Source organism: Rhinoderma darwinii, chromosome 4 (assembly GCF_050947455.1).
Source record: "Rhinoderma darwinii isolate aRhiDar2 chromosome 4, aRhiDar2.hap1, whole genome shotgun sequence".
NCBI lineage: Eukaryota > Metazoa > Chordata > Amphibia > Anura > Rhinodermatidae > Rhinoderma > Rhinoderma darwinii.
Window position 1 is genome coordinate 257,797,357 of NC_134690.1, and position 20,068 is coordinate 257,817,424.

Here is a 20,068-nt window from a genome sequence, read left to right on the forward strand (position 1 = left end):
TCTAATCCACTTTGCTGCTACTGTGAATGCTGCGATATTTGCGCATAAAATTCTGTTGCTGAAATTCCGTTGCGGAAATTCTGCAGCGTTTACGCTACATGGGAACCTGACCTTAGACTTTTAGGGCCCAAGTTTTGCATGACTGGTTCAACAGCCCCATTTGATCTTTGAAGAGATTCTGAGCCCCCAGTGTGATGGAAAACCCCCAGGAATGACCCAATTTTGAAAACTACATTCCTGAAAAAAATGATCATAGGGTGTGATCACTTTTTTGACCCCATAGTTTTTTGGGCAGAATCTTGTGGAAATCCGGTGTGAAAAATAAAATTTTCCATTTTTTCAAAAATGCCTTATTTCTAGGACAGATTTTTCAGACACAGAGCATGCAAAAGAAAATTATCTTAACGTTTATTAGACTATTTTTTTCTGAGTAGAAATATCCCCAAATTGGCCCTAATCTGCTGCTGGACATATGGCAGAGCCTGGAAGTATTGGAACACCGCAAGGATTTTGAGGCCTTATTTATTTGTATGATTTATGGGCACCATGTCATGTTTGCATAGACCTAAAAAATTGTTAAAACACTACACTATCTTACAAATCCTCGGTATTCATCTAGTGGTATAATAAGAATTTTTAGTTTTGTTATGGGGGATGTTCAGAGTCCAATTTTTAAATGGTGAAACGGTTATGGTAAATGAAAGGGACGGTAATTGTAAATGAAATGGCTGAAAATAAAATTTAGTACTACAGAAAGGTGTGGTATATCTGGAAGCACTCCTTCATACACATTCCAGGTTGGGAGAGACAGGATTCACACTGGTATGTGGTGTCTTTTCTTATGCCTTTTCCGTAAAAAGAAGTACATGTCTCTTCTTGAGCTGTTTTTGGAGCCATTTTTCATTGACTCGATAGAAAGACAGCTCCAAAAACAGCCGTGGAAAACGCTAGTTTGATTAAAAAACGGCTGAAAATCAGGAGCGGTTTTCCCTTGAAAACGGCTCTGTATTTTCAGCCGTATTTTGTTGACCGTGTGAACATACCCTTATACTGACTCCGAAGCAGCTCTGGACAGCCCTTCTCTATTGTTATGGCAGCATCGGCTTCAGCTGCGGCCTAGTAGGGGACAGCAGGGGAGCTTGTAAAGCTCTGACTGGCCAAAAGCTCAATTTTTTTTGTTGACTGGAGTGACCCTTTAATTTATTTATCACTTTCATATCTAAAGAACTTGTAGTTATAATTTGTGATTAAGATTAACTGTGACTGAACTTTCCAGGAAACCAACAGAAAACTTTGTCAATGTTTTATTTTTAGGTTGGTATGCAAACTAAACACAAGAACCACCATACTGGCTGCTACAAACCCAAAAGGGGCATACGACCCAGAAGAATCCATTTCTGTAAATGTGGCGCTTGCTAGTCCACTTCTCAGTAGATTTGATTTAGTTCTGGTATTGCTGGACACAAAAAATGAGGACTGGGACAGGATCATTTCCTCATTTATATTGGAAAACAAAGGTAGATTAGTGATGTGAATACTTATTGCTGTGAACATTTTCTCCATAGGTAGGACAAAAGTAAAAGGGGACCGAAAAACATTCTCAGCGTCTATATTGAAGCGGGAGTGCCTCAGCTTTCTTTGTACTGCTCAGCCATACTGGCAGCATCAGTACCTCCATTAGGCCAGGATCACACACACACAGTTTTGATACAGTTTTTGGCTCTGTTTTTTGAGCCGAACACAGAAGTGGACACAATAGAAAGCAGATGCATCAGTCTTTTCTTTTTTTACCTTTCCTTCCGTTTGGATCCCCTTCCGGCTTTGGCTCAAAATACTGAGCCAAAAACGGTATCAAAACTGTGTGTGATCCTGGCCTTAAGGAAGTGCATCCACCCCATAAGGCCCCATGATGGTGTGTCCACCACAGATGCACACAAAAACAGTGTATCACTGTGCCCTTATTGGTGAAATCTCTGTCCATACCTTAATTGCATTGCGAATTCCACTGCATATATTTTCTGAACAAACCCTACCACTGTGCTTGACTGAAACTTTAAAATAAAAAAAATAAAAAATCTGCAGGTTTTTCAAAGAAAACGCATGCTCTTTCCCATCACCTTCAGTTAAGGCCCTTTTGCACCGGCCGGTGCAACGGGCGCCAATCGAGACATTGTTGATCGGCGCTCGTTTGCTCCTGTCACACGGAGCTATGGATGGGGACGAGCGGTTGTTACTCCGATCACTTGTCCCCATACATTATTATCATGTCGGCAGTGCGTCTCCGTGTTAACAGGGGTTCGTATTCCACTGTATGGCATATGTCACAGGCATCCGTTTAAGGTGTACATCATGAGCTTTTCAATAGCTTTTATGACGTACACGTTAAATGGATGCCATAATAGACTATGGGTGATGGATGCCGTGTTTAGGCATCTGTCACAGTCTCCGGTTAACATATACGTTGGATGCTTTTCTTGGGTATAGCTAAATGTAGGCCAAAAAAACTTGATGTTAATGGGGCCTTAAAATTGTATCAATTTTAAGTTTGAATTTTTTATTTAATGACCAAAGTCTTATAAAATATCAAACACAATAGCCATATCAGACAAATATTAAACATGTGCAGATAGAATACAATATAACAAGATATATATAAAATCAAATGAATGCAATATAGATAAAATACTATAACTATGATATCCCAAGTTTAAGGGGAGAAAAAAAGGATGGTGGTTAGGTTAACTGAGCTATACACTTGTGCAAATGGTGATAATGGTTTTCTATATATAGGGAAATGTTCCGCTGTATTGATGGCAAATCGGTAGAAGTATTCTACAATAAATAATGATTCACAACAAATGTGCAATGCTGATAACGGTGATAATAAACGCTGATAATATTCCAATGAGGATCATTTTCCACAGCATGTATATAAATAGTAGTAGCGCTGATACTGAACATTATTGAAAAACACTGGTGTTCTACAGTAAATCTACAATGCTGGTAATAGATGTGGTTTGACAATCACCCGTCCAGGAGTGTTTCTAGTATCTAGATACACAGTCGTCCGAAGACTGCAGCAATAGTATACAGTATCCTCTGAACATGGACTCCATATTGATGTTGAATTAATGTCCCTTTTTACGCCCTTTAAATTCGAGATATTATAGTTATGGTATTTTATCTATATCGAGTTAATTTTTATTTTATCTGCACATGTTCAAAATTTGTGCCATATTGCTATTATGTTTGATCTGATTTTAATGACAAACATTAAAAAATATTTTTACATGACCCCTTGAGAGCCGGTTTCTTGATGCAATGATTTAATGAGTACTTATCACCTGTAAAGTGGGACCTGATTTATTTGAAAATCCATTAGATCCTTAAGAAATGTATAATTTTCTAAATACATGTTTTCAAAAAATGTGTAAAGATACCTCAGTATATGGCTTACTTTCACAATGCAAATGACCCAACTCCTCAGAGGAGTCCCCCTCAGGGTAGGGGTGTCCTGCCATTCCCTGTGTCCTCCCACAACCCCTCATGATAATTGCAGTATTAATGTTAACCGATCGGTAACTTCTCTATTAATACAGTAAATAGAGCTCTATGAGACCGAACACGAGATCTCGCGATATCCCTACACAGAAGTTCGGGACCAGACTCCTGTGGGTAGTCGGGTCATTTGCATAGTGAAAGTTAGCCATATCCTGAGGTATTGTTTGTATTAAACTATATTTAGAAAATTATTTCTTAAGAGGCTAATGGATTTTCAAATAAAACAAGTCCCCTTCACAGGTAATAGGTCCTCTTTTAATAATATGTAATGTACTGACCATATATTTCTGTTTTGTTATATACAGGGCCGGCTCCAGGTTTATGTAGTAGGCCCTTGGGCGGCACAGACTGAGTGGGCCCCCTTTGTGGGGGAACTCGTGGCGGCAGTAAAATGGCAGAAAACGTCACCATATAGAAGTTAGGCCCTGTTTATTCCCCCATAAAGAAGTAAGGCCCCCAGTTTGTTCCCCCATAAATTTAGTGCCCACTGTAGATAGTGTCACACAGTCCCCCTCCCTGTAGGTAGCGCCTTTGGAGCTCCCTCTAGAAGTGGAATCTCTAACCAGAGCATTGCTGATGCTCTGGCCGCGGCTTCCGCTTCAGAAGGAGCCCCTGAAGTCACTGTAAATATATTGACAGTGCTATCAGGGGCAACCCCAGAGCCGGAGTCCTGGGCAGAGCGCTATTTACACTCTGCCTCGGAGTCTGTAGCCTAGTAAATGGCAGAATAGGGAGCTACCTCCCTGCTCTGCCATTGACAGGGGCTCCCTCTAGAAGCAGAATCCCGTCATCAACACTCTGGCCGGGGATTCCACTCCTATATGACGGCAACGTCCGCACCCGGCGGCTGAGTGGGCCCCCGTAGGGTAGTGGGTTCGCCGGGTGCTGATGCCGGCCCTGGTTGTGTATGTGTACATTTACCTTCCTTACAAAGAGAAAGCACTTCTGATTTACTTCCTGGTTTATTTTCTCAACTTAGAAAGTCCTCGTAAATCTGACAAGCTGTGGAGTATGGAGAAGATGAAAACATATTTCTGCCTTATAAAGAACCTGCAGCCTAAGATGTCTGAAGGCGCTAACATGATTCTGGTGCGTTACTACCAACTCCAGAGACAGAGTGATAGCAGGAATGCAGCACGTACTACTATCCGCCTTCTAGAAAGCTTGATACGCCTTGCAGAAGGTGAGTATAGTATTTACATTAAGGATATAGTGTCAGCATCACACTTTAATGGGATTGTATTGTTTAAAAGCATATATAGTACTCTGCATTTGTTACATACAGTGGTTAGCTCTGTTGCCTTGCAGGACTGCAGTCCTGGGTACAAATCTGACCATGGGCAACATCTTCATAGAGTTTGTATGTTCTCTCTGTGTTTGTGTGGGTTTTCTTTAGGTACTCTGGATTCCATCCACACTCCAAGGACATACAGACAGGGAATTAAGGCCTGATTTAGGCGGCAGCATTTTGGATCAGAATTTGTAATTGGTTGGTTGTGATTGGTATCCGCAAATACGGTCTGTATTGCATCCGTATTTGATCAGTATATACGGATCCGTAAAAAAAGAGGGAGACTGCAAATGATGACCAAAATGTTGCAACGCTTCCGTAAACACAAATGGTTTACAGATGCACATCCGTTGCCGTCTGTATTTACTGAAGCTACCATAAACTTCTATGGGAGAGTCCGTGCCATAATTACTGTCAAGAATAGGACAGGTTCTATAAATTTTTCAGCACGGACACTCATCTGTAAATATACTGGAAGATGCCCGTGGCCAATAGAAATGAATGGGTCCGTAATTCCAGACCATATTTACTGATGTAAAATACGGTCGTGTGCATGGAGCCTTAGATTGTGAGCCCCACAGTGAGTGATGCCGACTTCTGTACAGCACTGCGGAATATGTTGGCCATATAGAAGTTTAAATTCAATTCTGTGCATGAAAAAAACCCTCTTAGATATTAGCATGGGTATCACTACTACTTGTATAGCTACAACCTAAACAGTGCTGCTTGTTCATAAAGAGAAGCAGCCTGGACTGTATATGTACATAGAAGTTTTAGTCCAGACAATCTCTGGTGAGTACTATCGTCCTGTATTATAGCCCAGAGCTGCTGTTGGTTGCTGGTAGAAATCGTATCCAAGCTTATTGTAAGACACATCTCTAACGGTTTAGTCAAACTCTATTAATGCAGTGGGTTAGTTTCTTCTACATCCGATTACCCTACAGTATTTGGTGATTATACTTCCTACAATTCAACAAATTTGAGAATTCTCTGTGCAGACTCTGGCCCACGTTTATTAATAACAGCTCATTTTGCACTGATAAAATTGGAGAGGGTAGTTGGCAACAGTTTTGCCTAATTTATTAAAAGTCCCTTTTCAATCTGGTGCATTTGGTTTCTATTTGAATTTCTTTTCACGCCTGCCATGAGCTGCCTTAAATTTGCATCTTTTTTTTGCCTTTGATAAATAAGTCTAAAAGTACATACACAGCTTAAAGGGAGTCTGTCACCAGAAATGTCCATATCAAACTAGCAACAGGGTAATATAGAGTAGGCTAACCTGAATCTAACGTTTATTACCTTTTTTTACCAAGAGTGCCTCCTTTGCAGAGAAAATATTTTTATTCAGTTTATGCAAATGGAGCAACGGGGGCGTCTCCTTTGCTCCAAAATGCTCTGTCTTCTTTCTCTAGTTCAACCCTCCCTCCCTTCTTCCGTTGATTGATTGGTGCCAGGCAGTGTAATAGACGAGTTCACTCCAGTCCCCGTACCTGAACGCACACGCACGGCCCTGCTTCATAATCTGCGCACGTGCGGTAGTGCCGATTAGAACGGTGACCGTAAAGTTTGTATTACGCATGCGCAATACAGCCTTTATGGTCACCGTTCTAATCGGCACTACTGTGCATGAGCAGATTATGAAGCAGGACCGTGCGTTCAGGATACTACGGGGCCCGTCTTGAACGTGCCTATTTCACTGCCTGGCCCCTGTCAATCAATGGGGGAAGGGAGGGAGGGTTGGACTGAGGAAAGAAGACAGAGCATTTTGGAGCAACGGTGACGCCCTCGTTGCTCCAAAATGCTTATTTGCATAAACAGAATGAAATTATGTCTCTGCAAAGAAGGCACCCATAGTAAAAAGGTAATACATGTTAGATTCAGGTTAGCCTACTCTATATTACCTTGTTGCTAGTTTGATACGGACATTTGTGGGGAGAGACTCCCACCCTCCCTTTAACCACCTCCACTTTTATTGCCTGTTTTCTTTTTTGGAGTGAGAAGACAAATGTTGCAAATTTGGTGTAGTTTTAGATTCAACTTTTTAACCTGTGCAATTTATGCCAAAATCAGGAGTAAACGGAATGCTGGACGATTTCATTTCTGGAGCAAGAAGAATTGTGAATGCAGCATTTGGTCTCTATGAATATTTAAAAAAAATCTGTTTTGATTTCCTTTTTCAAGCCCATGCTCGATTGATGTATCGGGATACTGTCACTGTTGAAGATGCTATTACAGTGGTGTCAATAATGGAGTCATCTATGCAGGTATGAATATCTGTAATATCCAATACATGGCACTATAAATATATACAGAGTACCCCAAATGTCAAGTCAAAAGGTAAAACACTTAGTTTACTTTCCATGAGGCAATACATTGAATGGGAGCATCACCTGAACAGCGGTGATCTGAAAGAGCAGCTGGGACTAACTCTACCCAGCACAGCACTAATTGTGACAACTGTCACGTTATCAAAGCTGTTCTCCCCTGGAACTTCTCTGGCACCTGAGGATCTTCTGTTCACCCCCTTTCAAGGGGAAAGATAGAAATTACAGCATAAGCAGAAAATTAATACATAGCGAACTGAAATGCCCTGTATGATGCCAAAGACCTTAACCTTTAATGTGAAAGAATACAGCCAATTTGCAAGAAAAATAATATTTGGGTGGGAAATTAGCTCTTTTTTCAGACTTGAAACAAATTTCTGGTAATAAAATCCTATGTCTCCTATTCGTTCTTGGCAGCACCCAAGGGATTTAGGTAGCAAAAAAGGGCAAGTTCTCAGCTGCTGCAAGACTGGTATTCCCATCTTATAAAGTGATGTAACCCTAGGATATTCCATCACTTTTATGATTGGTGGGGTTCCGACCTCTGGGACCCCATAAATCCTGAGAATGAAGAGGCTGTATCGCTGATTTAGGACTACATCCCCTAAGTTTTTCCTGCACAGCAGTGCTCCCGGCCACGCAAGGAGCTGCATCCAGCCCTATTCACTTGAATGGGGCTGTGCTGCAGTTTCCTGCACAGCTGGTGAACGAGGCACATCTGCAAGGAATAACAGTGAAGAGAACCCAGCTCTAAAATCAATACAGAAACCCCTTCATGCTCAGGATAAAAAGGCTGATCGCATTATGCCATCACTTTATAAGAAGATGGGAATAACTCTTTTAATTTTACAGTGTCTAAGGCTGAATAGAAAATAGTCAAGCCTGCAATGCTTGACAAAGGTATTTCCTGTTCAAGTATAATGAAATTTATATCAATATTTAAAAAAAAATCTAAATAATAAATAATTTTGTATATTTGTTTAAACAGCTTTATCTTGTATTTATTATTTTTTACCCAAAGTGTGCTGGTTGGTCCATCAGTCTTTCGTTTTTCTTTTTTGCTATATTTATTTTGGACGGCACCGTGCAATATATATTGCATTTCTTTTTGGGTTATTCAAAAGGATAATATTTTCTCTTTTTGTCGTATTTCCTGTTCACCAGAAAACTCTCACTTTACATGTAGTGGATAGCTTGCGGCTTTAGCCAAATGAAGCAAGCCGTTAATCTTTAGCTTTATGCTAATGAGTTTCTCAATGGACAACTGGCGTGTTTTACTATATGACCAAGTGGGCGTTGTACAGAGGAGTGTATGACGCTGACCAATCAGCGACCAATCAGCATCATACACTTCTCTCCATTCATTTACACAGCACATAGCGATCTAGCTATATTGCTATGTGCAGCCACATAAACACACTATAACGCTACTCATGTGTCATGACAATGAATATACATTACCTCCAGCCAGGACGTGATGTGTATTCATTCTCCTGACCACTTCTGTAGCGTCTCTGTGATTTACAGCACAGCTTATAGTGTAATCTCGCGAGACTACGCCTTCTATTCTGTAACTCACGGAGACGCTACAGAAGTGGTCAGGATTCTGAATACACATCACGTCCTGGCTGGAGGTAATGTATATTCATTGTCAGGACACTGCAGTAATGTTAGTGTTTGTGTATGTGGCTGCACATAGTGATATAGCTATATCGCTATCTGCAGTGTAAATGAATGGAGAGAAGTGTATGACGCTAATTGGTCAGCATCATACACTCCTCTGTACAACGCCCACTTGGTCATATAGTAAAACACGCCCAGTTGTCCATTGAGAAACTTATTAGCATAAATCTAATATAGGTCATAACTCGGTCAAAACTGATCGTTTTTCGAAATAAAAAAACACTGCTGTAATCTACATTACAGCGCCGATCACATCATGTACAAGATAGACCACTTATAATGTGGTGACAGAGCCTCTTTAATCATGAGACCTCAAGCCATGAAAGCTTTTGAGACTTGGGCACTTTTACTAGGGGCAAAGTATTACAGAAATAAGGGGCTGGATTTTCGTAATTCTATAGGCACTGTTAACACATAGCGTAAACTTCAGAATTTCTGACCGGATTTTCTGTGCAAAACTTCTGCAGCATATTACAGTAGCAGTAAATGAGATGAGATTTCAACAAATCTCATCCACACACTGTCACGTAGGGTTCGTGGACCCACTGGGCCGTACCGCCTTGGCGGTATGGCAGCTGGCCAACAGGGTGCAGGTCAAAGTCTATAGTTCGTATAGGGTACCTGTGGCAGCACGGACAGTAGCAAGGCCGGCTCGGCTGGGACTAGGCAGCAGGTAGACATCAGGCGTGGAGTAGCAGGACAGGCGTAGATACAGCACAGCACGACTACAGCACGGCACTTGACCAGGATAGCACAGGATACAGGAACAGGGAACACTGGAACTGGAAAACACTAGGAGACCATTTGCTTAGACAAACTAGGATATGACAAACAACGCTCAGGCAAGGATCAGAAGTGCAAAGGCCTTCTTATAGTCCAGGAAATCATGTGAGTTGATGATGATTGTTTTCATGTGCACGTGCTGGCCCTTTAAGAGCAGGCACGAGTGTACCCTATGGGACACAGCGGATCAGAGCGGAAGTGAGCGCTGGTGTCTCCTAGGAAGGAGATGGGGACCAGCGCTCATGGGTCCATGGCTGCGGGCGTCGGGAGGTAAGTAAACCGGACAGCCCGCGGCATGGACGCTACACATGCATATAAAACCGACAAAAAAAGCAGTCGGAAATTGACATTCTAAATGGAATTTAATTCCTCAGCGTGTCACTTGTTGCGAAAACGCAACAGAATTTACACAGGCAAAAAGCAGTCAGAGATTCTGCTTTACTTGTGCTGTGTGTGAACGTGGCCTTAGAGTAAAAAAATAAGGATCAATGATACGTTTTAGGAACAAGGCTGAATCCCATGAGGAGCATGTGGCACTTAAATAGAGATTGCCCCGAGAACTTCAGTACTCCGCTTCTAAGGCATTGATGGATGAAAACTGTACTTTAACCTCTAGACGTCAACAATATTTAGATTTATGTGACAGCTGCACGGGGTATGTGCTGCTGTCACCTAAGTCTAAGTTCCTTTTACAAAGCTACATAGTATTCCCTTGAACAGACCTAAATGTACGATCTCGATGGTGACATTTTCCCCAGCGTCTGCCCAGTGATAGCTGACACAATAGTGTCTGTTTCTGGGCACATGATCATCGTAATAGCCAATCATGGTGGCGTTCACTATAAAAACTGTTTCAAAGCCAACTTTTGGCGCTGCCCTGTGTCTTAAAGCCTCCTTCACTTCCTGAGACAGGAGACTGATTGATACAGCAAGTGTAAAGAACTATGCATACATTGTATTTTTATAACCGTAACTTTTTTTTCTACTTTTATTCACAAAGTGTATATACTAGTCCTTCTCAATTAATTAGAATGTCATCAAAAAGTTAATTTATTTCAGTAATTCAATTCAAAAAGTGAAACTTATATATTATATAGATTCATTACACACAGTGATCTATTGCCAGCATTTTTCTCTTCTAATGTTGATGATTACGGCTAACAGTTACTGAAAACCCCAAATTTAGTGTCTCAGAAAATTTAGAATATTATATAAGCCCAATTTCTAAAATGATTTTTAATACCGAATTGTAGGCCTACTGAAAAGTATGTCCAGTATATGCCCTCAATACTTGGTCGGGGCTCCGACTCTGCATGAATTACTGCATCAATGCGGCGTGGCATGGAGGCGATCAGCCTGTGGCACTGCTGAGGTGTTATCAATGCGGCGTGGCATGGAGGCGATCAGCCTGTGGCACTGCTGAGGTGTTATGGAAGCCCAGGTTGCTTTGATAGCGGCCTTCAGCCCGTCTGCATTGTTTGGTCTGGGGTCTCTCATCTTCCTCTTGACAATACCCCATAGATTCTCTATGGAGTTTAGATCAGGCGAGTTTGCTGGCCAATCAAGCGCAGTGATACTGTGGTTAATAAACCAGGTATTGGTACTTTTGGCAGGGTGGGCAGGTGCCAAGTCCTGCTGGAAAATGAAATCCGCATTGGGGTTTTTCAGTGACTGTTCCCATAATCATCAACATTAAAAGAAAAAAATGCTGGAAATAGATCGCTCTGTGTGTAATGAATCTATATAATATATGAGCTTCACTTTTTGAATTGAATTACTGAAATATATTAACTTTTTGATGATATTCTAATTCATGGAGGACTAGTATAGTACAGATGTGTCTACCTTTTACTTTTTCTTGAATTGCGTTGTTATACAGTTTGTCATGTAACCAATTCAATACCATCTCTTGCCATCCAGTAAAAAAAATTTATATGTTAAATGTATACGATTTTGGGAGTCTATGGGTGATCCATGACAGCCATCCAGAAAAAAACATATATGATTTTTTAACATGGGAGTCTTTAGGTAACGGATCGCCAACGGATATCATCCGTCAGAGGTAACCGTCACAGCCATCCAGCAATAAAAAGTATATATTCAACGTATACGATTTTTTAACAGGGGAGCCCATAGGCGACTGATACCTCCTCTAAATGCTATCTGTCGCCCGTAGACTCCCATGTTGAAAAAAATAAAATAAAAAGTATGCGCTTAAAGGGCAGCTAAACGTTCAACAGACTTCTGACATGTCATAATGACATGTCAGAAGTTTTGATTTGTGGTGGTCCGAGCACTGAGACCCCCACCAATCACTAAAACGAAGCAGCAGAAGCGCTCGTGTGAGTGCTGAGCTGCTTCGTTTCTGTTCGGCTTTTTTCCGGAAATCCGATGTACATTTGCTACCTTGATTTCCGGGAAAAGCCGAACAGAAACGAAGCGGCTTAGTGCTCACACGAGCGCTTCTGCCGCTTCGTTTTAGCGATTGGTGGGGGTCTCGGTGCTTGGACCCCCACCAATCAAAACTTCTGACATGTCACTATGACATGTCAGAAGTTTGTTTTACGTTTCGTTACCCTTTAACGTTTACTTGATCACTGGATGGCTGTGACGTATACGTTTAAGTGTTTGTTTAACATTTTGCTGCATACAACTTGGGTTTTGTCAGATTTAGAGAGAAAGTAAGGGAGGACACATCTGTATATTCATTATTCCCTACCCTTATATCCCCATACATAACCCATTAGTGTTATGTTATCCAAGCTTCCTCCAGATAGAAAAAAATAAATAAAAATATAGTAAAAATCAAGACAAAAATAATAAAAATAAAAAATCCAATGAAATAAAAAAAATATTTTAAACATCTCCCCCAACCCACCCGCACCTTTTGGGACTATTTTCTGTGACATGTACCCATAGAATATATATAGGTTATATCAAATCCCGACACCTGTCACTAGCGTTTGTCTCCTTAGGTCCTCTATATATTCTTACTGCAACAGTAAACATTTCTGTACATGGGTACTTTGCAGATTCTACATACCACCTAAAGGCAGGAGACGTGCCAGAAAAAAAAAATGGTGATCTATGTTCACGAAGAAGACTGCACAGGTTTTTTGGGTGACATAAATTGGTTAAACTATTATTTTTTTCCCCCCTATATCCAAATTTCCCCCTTCATAAAACCTTTGAAAAATGAAAAAAAAAAAAACTGTTTATCTTGGTACTACATTAAAGCTTTATCTCTGCCCCAAAAAGAAAAAAAAATTGTCTAAATTATAAAAAAAATTAAAATATTCACCCTTCGAATGTGGCATTTTAAGAGGTGACATTCAGGCCTTGGTCTTAAGAGTGTTAATCTTAAGAGGAAGTAAGTGCTATCGTGGATGGCGAGGTATGGTGGCTTGAATAAATGTTCTTCAGATTGTTGTACACTTTAAGGCCTCATGCACACGACCGTAGCCGTGTGCACGGCCGTGATTTTCGGGTCGGGCGGCTGCGGACTGTCAGCCGCGGGCCGCCCGAAAATCGTACGACATGCACATGGCCGCCGTCATTGTTTTCAATGAGCCCGGACCGCAGAAGATGTCCGTAATAGGACATGCCCGTTCTTTCTGCGGTGCGGGTTCCCGGGCCATGCAAGGACCGTAAAAACTACGGTCGTGTGCATGGCCCCATAGAATAGAATGGGGCCGCAATTCTCCCGTGGATTTTCGGGGGAATTGCGGCCGCAAAAACACGTGTGCATGGGGCCTAAGAGTAGAAGGTTTACTAACTGAAAGAAGGGCTCCAATGACTTAGTCAAAAAGGTCCTCATTGGAATAGTCATGTGGTCCGTTTCTATGTTAGATGTACCTTGCCCAGGTTCTAATGATGCAGACTGTAATGTGATAGTAGATCCCGATTCAGAGGATGATGCAAACAAATGTCTTTCAAAAGAGCTCACAACTCTGACAACCAGGCCCTTCTGGGCCAAAATGGAGCAATCCTGATGGCTCGAGCCTTATCCTCTAAGATATTTCTCAGAATAAGTGGAACTGGAGGAAAGATATAGATGTACAGGTGGTTGGACTTTAGAAGGAAGGCATCAGGCACAGGAAACCTATCTTCTGGATTTTCATTTTCCTTCATTTCCATATCCTTAATGAATGAATAAGCTTAGAGACGTGTTCTTTTCTCTGACACCTCCATATCAAAATCAGAGGAGTCCCTGGACAGGGTTTCAAATGGGAGTGGACTTTACATCTTCAAAAGTCTAAAATCATTTTCAACTTGAACCAGGCAAATAACACCTTGAGCTTGCATAGTTATGTCAGGTTTTCTATGGTGCAGTCTGCGCAGATAACCAAGAAGGCATCTGGTGACTGTACAAAGTCTAAAGTGATTTTCATTTCATTTTCCCTGCTTTTGACAGGCTAGATCTCTCCATGAAAGCAATATAAAGGTAATGTGTATAAATGAAATTGCATACAAGAATGGCCACCAGAGGGAGTTAATTTAAGCACATACTGCATATAGCTGCATCCCATCAAACCTGTACCTTTTGAGAAGGAAGTGTTCAGCTGCCAAGCACCAAATAAGCCACACATTCATCTTGCCGCTGGCTTATATGGTGAACAAAATCACCATAAACCTACGCACTTGACATTACTGAGCATGCATATTTATTTCATTGGAGAGAGGGGAGACGGGTGGTTTTACATAGGCAGGGTTTCAGTCGACAATAACCGCATGTTGAATGATCGTTAATACGATTGTGCGTTCCAATACAGTTTGCATCTTGTGAGACGCGTTTGCTTGTTTGTCTGCTGATCGCTGCCAACGGGAACAATCATCGGCTAGTGTAAAAGGGCCTTAAGCCGATGCCAGACCTCTCTGTCATGGTTCCCGCAGAAACAGAGGATCGAACCTGTTGAAACCCAACGTGTTTAACGCCTCTTTTTCCCTGGCAACTGCCATCAGGGCACAGTCTGGGGGCCCTCATACAGATCATCCGACTCTTCTCTCATGTGTATGGCCAACTTTATGGTCTTGGGGATCTTATTGGGTGCTTCGATCATCCATTGGTTAAGTGATTATTTATCTGCTTAACCTTTTGTGTCCTGTGTTTATGTTCTACACTAGGGAATATGGGTAAAAACAGACCCTTGGTTGCTGTTAAGAACGAATAGGAATTTATTTATTTTTTAATCTTGAGCCACTATTGTATAGATGTGTTCTGTTTTATTTCATATGAATGTCTGTCTCCAATCTGTGGCTCTCCAGTTATTGCAAAAGTACAACTCCTAGCAAGCCCTGACATCATGTCCTGTGTGCCTGAACATGTATGCAGCAGGGAGATTTTTTTTATTTTTGCACTGTACTTAAAAGGCATTTTCGCTGGAAAGGAAGGGGAGGCCGCTGACTTTTGCAGAGTACGATGTATCTCTCCCAAGATATATCTGAATATATGTTTTATATAATCATCATGGACAATGGATGATGTTGTGGTGCAGATCTTACAGTAAATCCTTTTTATACTGATTTTTGCAGCTAATAGTTTAATTTTTCCCTTTATTCAGGGAGGGGCTCTGCTTGGAGGGGTGAATGCACTTCATACAGCGTTCCCAGAAAATCCACTGGAGCAGTACCAAATGCAGTGTGAGCTCCTCTTGGATAGGCTTGGTCTTCACAACATTTTACAAGAAGAACTGCAAAGGCTGGAGTGGTAACTAGGCTTTCTTCTAGAACATGATGAAAAGAAAAACTTGCACTGCAATATTGCTATTGGTGATTTCCTTCAGTAGACTAGACAGGCTGGTTTCCTGTCGGTTAATTGTTTTAATTTTAAACAGGTTCCATATACTTCAACTCTTAGGGTCTTCCAACCCATCGCAATATTTCATGCTGATTCTCCCAGCTAAAAAGAAAAATGTGTTTGGTTAACATAGAACACAGCACTTAACGCTTTCTTTCTATTTGAAGTAAAGAAAAGCGTCTGAAATGTGTTCTCTAACTGCACATTGTATAGCCTTTGTGCTCCCTGTCTTCACTATTACAGTATAGATTCTATATTATAGCACCCAGTGCCAGTGAACTACAGAATATTTTTTCCACATCACAAAATGTCAGCCTTATGTTAATTCGTTTTCCCTAAACTGTTGGCAGTTGACGTGGAAATATTGCATCATTTATGTAAAAAAAACTTGGCACAATATAAAAAAGAGAAAGAAAAATGCTTATTTTCAAAGTTCTGTGCTGGTGGTAACTGGTAACGTCTAGGGCAGGGGTGTCAAACGCCTTTTCACCGAGGGCCACATCAGCCTTATGGTTGCCTTCAAAGGGCCGATTGTAATTGTAAGACTATAGATGCTCGCTTAACTGTTAAGGATTTATGCACAGCTAAGACGCAATCTCGATGTGGGAGTAAACCAAGGTTGCCAACCTGCACTTCAGTAATTTCTGGACGACTCCGCTAAAAATCGTGGACAGACCAAAATTTTTACGGCCACATTACAAAATCATTGCCTGTGCAGTGTGCTAGGAGTGACTCGCCAATCACTGCTCTGCTTGTAGCTTTCCCACACTAATTTTGGTGATTTCTCTAATTAGTCGTTCACTTTCCCTTTTTTCTCCAATCAGCCCAGACCACTGTGACAACTTATTCCAGCCGCGACTCGTCTCTGCAGAATTTGTCACACACACATGTAGGTTTCTCGCTTTTCCAGCACCCTCCACACCTATACCCCATCCCAGTCTTAACAAACTCGTAATCCACAGTGCCCCAGATGGTAATAATGATCCCTCAGTGCTAGGCTCCATAAAAGTGCCCCCACACAGTAATAATGCCCCAGTTGTATACCGCACCACACACAGACCCCTGTAGATAGCGCCACCCCCCTTGTACGGAGTGCCACACACAGGCCCCCCCCTTGAGCGGAGCGCCACACACAGCCTCCCCCCCCCCCCCTTGTGCGAAGCGCCACACGCAGCCCCCCCCCCCTTGCGCAGAAAAGTACTGTAGTAAAGCGGTAAACTGTATAAAAAGACAGTTTGCTTTAAAGGGAATGTGTCATATATTTAATTTTAGTTTCATTAATTAGGTTTCACTATATACACAATAAATAATGTGGGGTTTTTTATGTTGCTATTTTTCTTGGTAAAAGCTTCCCTGAGGATCGCCATATTGTAGAGACGCCCGCCCTGTACTTTCTATGTAGTCAGTGCAGCAGGGTGTTTGCGCTTTATGGCAGCTGAAATGAATGGAGGTCAATTGACATAGAAATCTCATAGATTTTTACCGTCTCCATTAAGTGATTATATGAATCTTCCCGAACTCTGGGAGAGGAGCTGTAATCAGATCCTTGTCTGTGTATAGTATATAGTGTTGCTGGGTTACCTTATCTAGGCTTCCAGAAATACAATAGAGCTGTCATTACTTTGCCCACCCTCTGATAAAAATTGAGATGATTCTCCTCATCCTGTGCCTATAAATACAGCAATGCTGACAAGTGCACTACAGAGAACAGAGAATATCAGTTATAGTGGATAGTCACGTATAAAATTAAAAAGAAACTAGCGACATTTCTTGTTAAAAATGTGTAGAATCCAAACCTGAGTTAAATAATATAACATTTTCTGACCATACATTCCCTTTAAGGCATAAGTCTAAATGCTTATTATGGAGGTTGTGGAAATTGTTCATAGCATCTAAGCTCTTTCTTTAACAAACTTTTTCTGTACAGGCAGCAGAATCAAGAGTCTGACAAAAATAGCACCAATATCTCCAACTGTCCCTTGGAGGATGATCAAGTACAACCTCATAGTTCACAATCGGGCAACTTGATTGAGAAGGTTTACTCAGATTCTGAAACCATGACACGCTCAGCCATTCAGACTTCAACAGAACCTACAATGAGTAGTGATCCAAAATGTAAAGATGTTTTTGATCCAGTACGAACTAAAAGCCCAAAAAGTAATCCACAAGCAGGACCTTTCAATAAGCTCAGCAATGAACGGACATTGAATTTATCGAAGAGCCATGCCAGCACAAGCAGCGACTCAAGTCTCGGGTGGTTTGATTCTATCTCATCAGAGCATCAGTCCTTAGAAATGTCTCCTATTTCCAAAGCTACAGAAGGTTACACAAACATAAAACACCAGCCTGGAATGCAGCCAGGACTAGAAATCCGTGATATTGATAAAGGTGTGGTTCCTGGAGGAGAAGCAGAGATAAAAACACAACCAGGAAAAGATTCCACTGACACAAGACTAAATAATTTGCCAAATGAAATTATTACCGAGCATGTCTCAAAGAAATGGCAACGGTTGAATAAAAAGTCTCTAAAAAGTGCGCTTAGTTCAAAGGAATGTGGGGAAAATAGTGATAATTTTACGTCCACTGCTCCTCTACATAGTACCCCTGCACGCGGGAAGAAAAGAAGTCTTGTTCAGGTTGATCCAGAAGAAGGGAGATCGGATACACAGGATCCAGAGATGTTAGCCAGATTAGCCCAACTAGCCAAGTTTACATTTAAACAGAAGGCAAAACTTGTGCATTGTACTGAAACAGAAGGCAATGAGACAAAAACATGTAATGTCCATAAGGAAAGCAGGAGTGGGGGTGTTGAAGATCAGCCAAAGTCCAAATCTGCAGGAAAACTACGGAGATTACTAGGAGGATCACTTAGTACAGAGCAGAGAAGTTCTCTTCCAGTGATTCAGAAGGAAACAAAAGACTTGTCAGGTGCTACCACCATACAACAAGGACTCCAAGATCTAGCCGGTACTGTAAATCATGTAATACCTTCTCCTGCATGTCCAGGTGAGGAAAATAAATCCGCAGAGGATTCACACTGTAAAAAGGTGTCCTCTAGTACTCTTGCCAAGTTGTCAAAATTTTCTTTCACGTCGGCATCTGAAAACAAAGAAGTGCCCGCTGCCCCCTGCAAAGATGCCCCAAAGTCTCCTGAGAACCGGAGCTCAGGAGGTAAAAGGAAATGCTTCCAGCTGGATCCACCCTTTAGTAAGACTACAGTAACATGTAAATCTCTCTTTTCTACCACAGACTTGGATGATGAAACATTAGATTTCGATTGGAATAATGAGCTGAAATGATTAGTAATAAATTCTAATGTCTCAGTCTTCTTTCTCGGAGGACATTTCTGTACTACGTATGTACAGCAGGTGGCAGTACTTGTCCATGATGAGTAGTACCATTTTCTGTTTATTTACTTTATGCTGTCAGTACTTTTCAGATGTCGCTGGCTTTACCGCAGAGAACAATGCACAGCAGGTAAGAGGTCTACCAAATTGTGTTGTTTTATCATAAAGTATGTCAGCTGCAAAAGTTTTCTGAGCCATGGTACATCACTGTAATAAACTCTAATCTTTACGTAACCCTTTTGTACATTTGATTTAAATTACATTATATTCTTGGTGTCAGTAATACATCCATCCGACTTTGTACTATATTCAACGGAAGCCCTTCTTTGTAGGCCCGCACATTGTAAAAGGTTTTGCATGGTAAGTTTAACTGCTGTAGTCTGGGAATGTTCTCCTCTGTTTTGCTGTGGGCTTATTAATAATTGACAACCTATTTTAGGAGTGACAAATACATTTTGGACCAGAGATGGTATTTTCAGAACTTATAAGATACTGGAACACTGTAGTCAAGTCTAAAAGGAAAAAAAAAATCTGATAATTCGAAAATTTCAGATTGGCTCTCAAACCAGAGTTTTTTTCAGGCATATGATCTTTACTAAGGCCATTCACAGTCTTTACGGATCCTATGTTGCTACAGTATGTCTCACTTTGGCTATATCTGAGAGAACCATATATACATGACCTCCAGCATGGACGTCATGTGTATTCAGAATCCTGACACTTCTGAATCTTTTCTGTGAGATTCCAGCAAGCCACGCGTAATCTTGCGAGATTACGATGTAAACGAGATTTCGTTTGCCTTGCTGGAAATCTCACAGAAAAGATTGAGAAGTGTCAGGATTCTGAATACACATGACGTCCAGGCTGGAGGTCATGTATATTCATTATCAGGACACTGGATTAACGTTAATGTCTGTTTATGTGGCTGCACATCGCGTTCTAGTAAGAACGCGATGCTGCTGAGTAAATGAATGGAGAGGAGTGCATGAGGCTGATTGGTCAGCGTCATACACTCCTCTACAACGCCCACTTGGTCAAAAGTAAAAACACGCCCACTTGGGCATTAAGAAACTCATTAGCATAAAGCTAAAAATCGCTAATAAAGTGGTTTAAAGAGGCTCTGTCACCAGATTTTGCAACCCCTATCTGCTATTGCAGCAGATAGGCGCTGCAATGTAGATTACAGTAACGTTTTTATTTTTAAAAAACGAGCATTTTTGGCCAAGTTATGACCATTTTTGTAGTTATGCAAATGAGGCTTGCAAAAGTCCAAGTGGGTGTG

At 41.3% G+C, this 20,068-nt stretch overlaps 1 protein-coding gene across 1 annotated transcript in view; it reads left to right on the forward strand.

Moving 5' to 3' along the window:
- The window catches only part of MCM9 (minichromosome maintenance 9 homologous recombination repair factor), a 97,700-nt gene extending 78,680 nt beyond the window's left edge, over positions 1–19,020 (forward strand). Inside the window, exons 9-13 of the mRNA XM_075862414.1 lie at positions 1,315–1,517; positions 4,541–4,744; positions 7,034–7,116; positions 15,204–15,349; positions 17,367–19,020. Of these exons, the coding sequence (XP_075718529.1) occupies positions 1,315–1,517; positions 4,541–4,744; positions 7,034–7,116; positions 15,204–15,349; positions 17,367–18,738 (2,008 nt within the window). The 3' untranslated portion in view covers positions 18,739–19,020. The remainder of the gene's footprint in view (positions 1–1,314; positions 1,518–4,540; positions 4,745–7,033; positions 7,117–15,203; positions 15,350–17,366) is intronic.
- Positions 19,021–20,068: the final 1,048 nt, after the last annotated feature.